At 37.1% G+C, this 6,817-nt stretch overlaps 1 protein-coding gene across 1 annotated transcript; it reads right to left on the bottom strand.

Annotated features, from left to right (window-relative positions):
* Positions 1-6,334: 6,334 nt before the first annotated feature.
* On the bottom strand, positions 6,335-6,817 carry LOC145089334 (uncharacterized). Its single transcript, XM_079027783.1, has one exon. It carries the CDS (start codon positions 6,815-6,817, stop codon positions 6,335-6,337), a length of 483 nt encoding a protein of 160 aa, XP_078883909.1.

Raw genomic sequence — 6,817 nt, 5'->3', positions numbered from 1 at the left:
CTACTGTACAAAGTAGATACCTAAATGAATGAAAGAAACCAGGAGTATCAAAAACTGATAACCATAATATATAATCAAATCACATCTCTTTTCCTTTGCAGATTTATTCCAACATCTCATAAGCATAGGCCTTCATAGAAATGATTATTGATTCTATCATAGAACTTTTGTAACCAAAGAATAGTAGCAAGTTATCTTTGCATTACTAAGAAATATTACTACCTAACTACCTAACATAGTACTAACAAGAGGTAAACGGATAAGGGTTTCTAGTTTCCCACTTACAGTCTCGGCAATAAGTCGCCCGCATGCTGCACAAGTCCATACAGCTCAATAAAATCGTATTAGAATCTTTCCTGTTTCAAGGTCCAATCTTCTACCAACACATCTATCAATTAGAAATTCATCAGGGTCCTGCGTTTAAGGGATTAAATTATAACATATAAATAATTAATAAAAAGATATGTGTTAATCTTATTATAACTTACATCTAGAACAATGAAGACATTTGGTCTGTTCTTCATCTTCTCAAGTGATTCTGCTTGGCGAAAATTGCGTGGAAAACCATCTAAAAGCCATCCTTTTTTTTTGTATCATCTCTTGAAAGTCGCTCAATCACCATCTGTAAAATAAAGTGTTTGTTTATCTAATTTGGAAAGAAATTGAATGTGATTTAAGTTAGTGAAATGATATTATATACATTTGCGACAAGTTCATATGGAACAGGGCGTCCTGAATTCATGTACTCTTTTGCTTGATTTCCAGTCTCAGAACCTACTGCTACTTCACTTCTAAGTAGACCTCCAGTTGATATGTGAATCGTATATTGTTTAAAACCCTAAATCACATGCATATTTCCTGTTAACAACACGAAAGCACCAAACCCATAGTCGCTATCACAATCGCAAACATTAGGCGTAGATGTATAAACCACGCTTCGTGAACCCATAGGAACAGATAAGGAACTCATAATCCATGTGTGTTTGTGAAGGAAAAGTGGGGGAGAAAGAACTAGGGTTAGAATCGAAGGAAAGGAAATGTATATAGAATGTAATAAACCGGGCCACTCTGTCGGAATTTAAGTATAGTTACGACTGATTCTAGGGCCAGCCACTCCGACGATGCTAACGAGAGAAAATCTAGGAATAAAAGAAGGTGAATCGTTGTTTGTAAACAACATACTCCATTTGAATATGTATATGAAGGAGAGAAGAGGTTACCTGAAAATGATACTTCATTCGATCAAGAAGTTAGGGCCGACGCAGCTAACGGTGGCAGAGCAAGACGCGAACCACAACGGGCCATTTTTTCTCGGGCGATTTCTTGAATTGTTACATTATTATTCGACAATATTTGATTCATTAGAAGCAAGAATGGGGAGAAACAGTATGGAGAGGATGAAGACTGAGAATCACTTTGCGGAGGCTTGTTAGCCAAGAAATCGCCGTTTCCTTTTCTTCTTGGCCCGATTTATTACATTCCATATACAAGATAGTGGTGGTCTATGTAACATGAAGGGGGGGGGGGGAGAGAGATAGAGAGAGAGAGAGAGAGAGAGAGAGAGTCTGATCAAGGTGAGCGTTCTTATGGAAGGAGGAGAAGCAACATGCAGGGTTTTTAATTTTTTCGATTTCATTTCCCCCTGCTATTAAAAAACGAAAACGTGCGTGCATAGACTAAAATTATAAAGCGACAGGGTAACACGACACACTTTTTAGGATAGGTGCCCTCCGTGTTTTTAATTTTTTTTGTTGGACACTAATTTTAGGGCGCACACAAATGTGTGTCCTCTATCCTTCAAATTTGCAAAACTGACATTATTTTTTAGAGCACGCACAAATGTGCGTCCTCTATCTGCGAGTGTCATTGTTTGCGCGCCATTGAAGGGTTGTTTTCTAGTAGTTAATAAAGGTATCAATTTATGGTATTTTTGCAAATATAGTGCAATGAGAAACAATTTTCCATGATGAAGATGCATCGCATCAACAAGATAACTGACAACACCCTCAGGATTTGTTTAAGCTTCCCGTTGTATCTTATATGGGTTTAGGAAATCACATTTGTTCATAAGTGTTTGAACCATTGAATGTAGAATCCTACAAAAAAGTGTGTTATAGTCAACTAAACTCTTTGAAGCTACCTAATCATTATGGCAACACATAATAGTTTTTGAGGTACCTAATCCCACATGGGTCTTGCTTTGTTGGTTGTTTGGCCAGGCATGTTCTTCGTATCACCCCCTGCGGTTGCTGGTATCAAACTTGTGGTCGCATTTTGTTGCTTTGTTCGTTGTTCCTATATTGATAAAACATTTGATATATCTCACAAAAATGATACTTGATGTGTATATAATATCTAAAAAGGTAAAGAAAAATGAAGATGTACATGAATGATAACAATTGCAATCCGTGGCCATTGAATTACAGTACCGACCGCATGGTGTAGCTTATTAACTTCTTGTATCTTGACCGAAACATGAAGATTTTTAAAATCTTCATCAATTTTGTCTATTAAAACCTTCAAGTGATTTTCATGAAGAAGAAGTGAGTGGATTAAGCCATTATCATACGGAAAGACCAACCCTTTGGCACATTTTTGGTTCATTTCCCCATATGGTAACACCAATTTGCATTGAGTAGGCAGCCGCAAACATATAGCACAAAGTGTATTACTATTTTTTTAATTGACATACGGTCGTGAATTACATCAATATTAACATGTGGATTGCTTTCTATGACTCACCAGATACTTTATTAAGCACAATAACAATTAGAAACTACAAGATATATAAACAAAAATCTTTTTTTGTATATATTGGACAATTGAAAATGCAATTTTTTGATTGGATACACATAACTATAAAAAGTATACAATTTCAAGAATGGTAACACTAATGAACTACCAATGTGATGGCCAACCGCCCTTATACAACCAGGGTGCTCCGGTCCTATAACATTTGTCAACAAATCTTCTCTAGGAGTAAGCACCAGATCTCCTTTGGATATTTTAGCTTGGATATCTACCTGTTAATAAAAACAACAGAATTGTGAGAGCAATTACTTAGAAATGATAAATATATACATATATAGAAAGAATATTCTTACAAGCTTGTCAACTATAGGGTGTATTTTCGGTGGGATTATGTTTGACCCGGACTCATTTTTAGATCTTTGACCCATGACATAATCTCTTGAACGCTCACTTTTTATCTCATATTGAGACGGCAACTCACCAGATGCCATCTCTTTTTGTAACTGAGGTTTCTTTCCCCGATACCCATGTGGGACTACTCGGGTCAGATTTGTATTATGCTTCGAACTCTTGCTTGCTTTCTCACTTTGTTCCTGCAAATAGAATTAACTAACACAATTAAAACATTGCAATATAATAAGTAATATAATCAAGAGACATTAACATGAAATTCCTTTGATGATATCCTCTTTTGAAAGTTTTGCAATGCAGACTTGTCCAGATATGGGTAGATAACAAATTCATCTTTTTCATCACTCAAAATAACTTTTTTAAGCCTCTTCTTGAATCCTCTCCACTAACTGTTGCATGTTCTAAGAACTGATGCTTTGTGATTGTCATTTTGAATATTCCAACGGTTCTATTTTTTGTTGTACAGTAAGAAAATTAATCATTAATCACATATCTTAATCTGATGAAAGAACATGTAATTGATCTTAGGTAAAAAAAACCTTAATAGTCTGCCACAAATTATCATTTTCAGACTGTGGAACTTTCTTCCAAATCAGACATTTGACAGAAATTAACATCCTTGTGATTGCAACACACACATTGGCGAACTTACTTTGTTTATTCCCAATATGTTGACCAATATTGTCGAAATCAACTTCTTGTGGCTCAGTATGGTCAAATAGTCGTGTAGTTGTTCTTTTTTTTTTTTCCTTAGGTTGTGGCCCTTGCTGGGGTTGTGGCTGTGCTTGTTGTTGCAGCTCATCATCCATCGCATTTATTCTATTGGAAATTCATAAAAAATATGAGAGCATAAGATTTGCATTTGTATAAGAAATAAGTAGAGTTAATGGTGTTTTGGTTTAAATTTCTATGAAGCAGATGTATGAAATGATATCGTTTTCTTGTTTTTTCCTTTCATGTTTCTAAACGCATGTTAAAGAGGTGCAAATCACATAATTAAATCAAGAAATCGGTCGAAATTGATATACATAAAGAATGAGTATCAATTGAAATGGTACCTCAATAGCATGCTCTAGTTCGTGGTGATAAAGTTTTTGGTTCGAGTTGTTTCATAGTTTTAGAGTCTTTGATTGTTGCGACTCTAGTGAAAATTGTTGAACACGACTCTTTTATATGGGAAACAACAAGACTTTTATTAAGACACTTAAGGAGATTTTACACTTTGAGAGACTACTACACTTTTCTTACTTGGAGGCTTTTCTTGGATATTTAGATGTTGGATGGTTTGGAGCAAATGAGCTCCACACCTATTTATAGGTGTTTCCACCTCCTTATAGGAAGTTTATAGATCTACATACATTCATGACTATTCTAGAACTATCTACCATATTCTATATCAATTACAAGGTTTTATATGTTTCTAGAATGTGCTATAATGTCCTAGATAAGTATACACATTCTTGTGCCTTCCATAGTGTTCTAGAATGTTCAATAGCCTTCCAGGGTCTTCCATCTCGTTCTAGAGTATTCTATAATCTTCTGGCATCTTCTAGACTCCTCCATAGTATTCCATAATGTTCTAGAATCTTCTAGATCACTCTAGAGCATGCTAACTTCTTTCTAGACAATAACATGATTCTATTAGGCTAGTGATGACTTTCAACACTCCCCCTCAACACTAGCCCTTATTCGTTGTACCATGTTGAGCTGATAATTAAAGCCCTCATATTTTTCAGTACTTAACCCTTTGTGAACTCCATTTGCTACTTAGTCATTAGTCTTGATATGTTTCATATTGACTTCTTCCTTGAGAACTTTTTCTCTTCCACATGCTTTGTTTTTCCTCAGCTGCTGCAGTAGTTGCTTCGTATATTGTTTTCGTAGTTGACGATGACATTCGTGGTTGCCTCTTGTCCCACCATAATATTGTTCCTGACCCCGTTGAACTCTCTTGTATAGCTTCTTACACCTCCCTTTGGTAAACTTGTAAGCATGTGGGTTGTCCCTTTTACAAGATTTGGAAAATTTCCGTAATATTAACATGTTATGATGTAATCCGTTATTGATATGCTCATCTCGTTTAGAGGTTGCCCCATTGAGATATTCTACTTTGCTCTTACGAATTAATGTGTTTTTCTTCTTTTTCGCCTTATCAAGTTTCTCTATCACATGTTCCATTTTTCGTCTAAGATGCGACTTTTTATGCAACTCTGGTGACGTCATGTTCTTATTCTCCTTTGGAATGTCCATCTTCAAGGGAATAACTTCCTCCTTCAAGGTTGTCATAAACTCTGTCTCGCTCTTCTTGAGACCTTTGTTGAGTTTCATAGTTGATAGCATTCGGGATCCAATCATATTTCTCTTCAAGGGTACAATGTGAATTATTGAACCCTTGGTGATACGCATGGTATCATCTCTCTCAAACGACCAGGGTCGTACATTGTCTAGAAAATACATTCCCAATACCATACGATAGTCATGCATATGCACCACTGTCAAGTCTATGGTGCCTTCCCATTCTGCTATCTTAAGAGGTACTCCATATGCAACACCAATGATAGGCTTGGATAAAGAGTTGACGACTTTCAACCGCCCTGGATTTTTTGTGTATTTGATGCCCAACTTCTTAGCTTCATCTTTAGCAAGCAAATTATGGGATGCACCTGTATCTACTAAAGCCTTGGTGTATCCTCCATTTACCCTGGCATCCACGAACATTAGCCTTCCTCTTTTAGTCTTATTCTCTTCTATAGCACATAGTGCCTCAACATCCCATTCATCGTCTACTTCCTTTTTGGAAGTTACTACATTGCTTTCCACAGACTTTTTCTTTGACCAGCAATCCTTGGACATGTGGCCCCACTTTCCAGAATTGTTGCAGTTGCCTTCGAACCTCCTCCCCCGAGAACTCTTATTTGTCGGTCTTTTGAGATCTCCATGGTTGTGAGGTTCCTGGCTGACTCTTCCCTTTGTCAGCATTTTTGTATCCTTCTTTAGAAGGTGGCTTGAAATTCCTCCGAATTTTGCTTGTGTAGAGCGCTTCCTCTTCACTCTTTAGCGTGATGCCTCCTATTTGCTTAGCCATAGCTTCTTGGCTGGCCAACAAATTCTCAAACTCTACAAGTGATGGTTGAACGGGCCATCCTTGTACAGCAGTAATGAAGCTTATATATTATGGCCTCAGTCCATGGATGATGATCCTTTTCATTCGAGCTTCTGCAATGACAGATTGCGGATCTATTTCAGTAATCTCCCGACATATCGACTTGACCTTGTGGAAATATTGAGCAATCGTCATGTCACGTTGTGAGATTGATAATAGCTCGTTCTCCAAAAGTTGTAGTCTCGTATCATTCTTCTTTGAGAAAAGCATCAGAAACGTGTCCCAAGCTTCTTTCGGGGTGTTCTCATCCCGAATATGCTCCAACATCTCTTCTTCGATTGTCGTCTTCAAGGAAAACATTGCTTTGCCAGCTTTGATTTTCCATTTACGCAAAGCACCATTAACGTCTTCCTCTGGTGGCGTAGTTTCGCTTCCACCAACGACCTCCCATAGATCTTGTCCTTGTATGTAGGACTTCATACATGTTTCCCACGTTTTGTAGTTGTTGTTGTTGAGTTTCTTGATTCCTCCGACGACTTGGAGATCACCCAT

The sequence above is a fragment of the Lactuca serriola genome, chromosome 2 (assembly GCF_051521515.1).
Source record: "Lactuca serriola cultivar US96UC23 chromosome 2, Lser_US96UC23_V15, whole genome shotgun sequence".
NCBI lineage: Eukaryota > Viridiplantae > Streptophyta > Magnoliopsida > Asterales > Asteraceae > Lactuca > Lactuca serriola.
Note: the sequence above shows the minus strand (reverse complement) of the source record. Positions and strands in the feature narration are given on the sequence as shown.

Coding starts and splice junctions, on each gene's coding strand:
- LOC145089334 (XM_079027783.1), bottom strand. CDS start 6,817: ATGGGTGATCTCCAAGTCGTCGGAGGAATCAAGAAACTCAACAACAAC.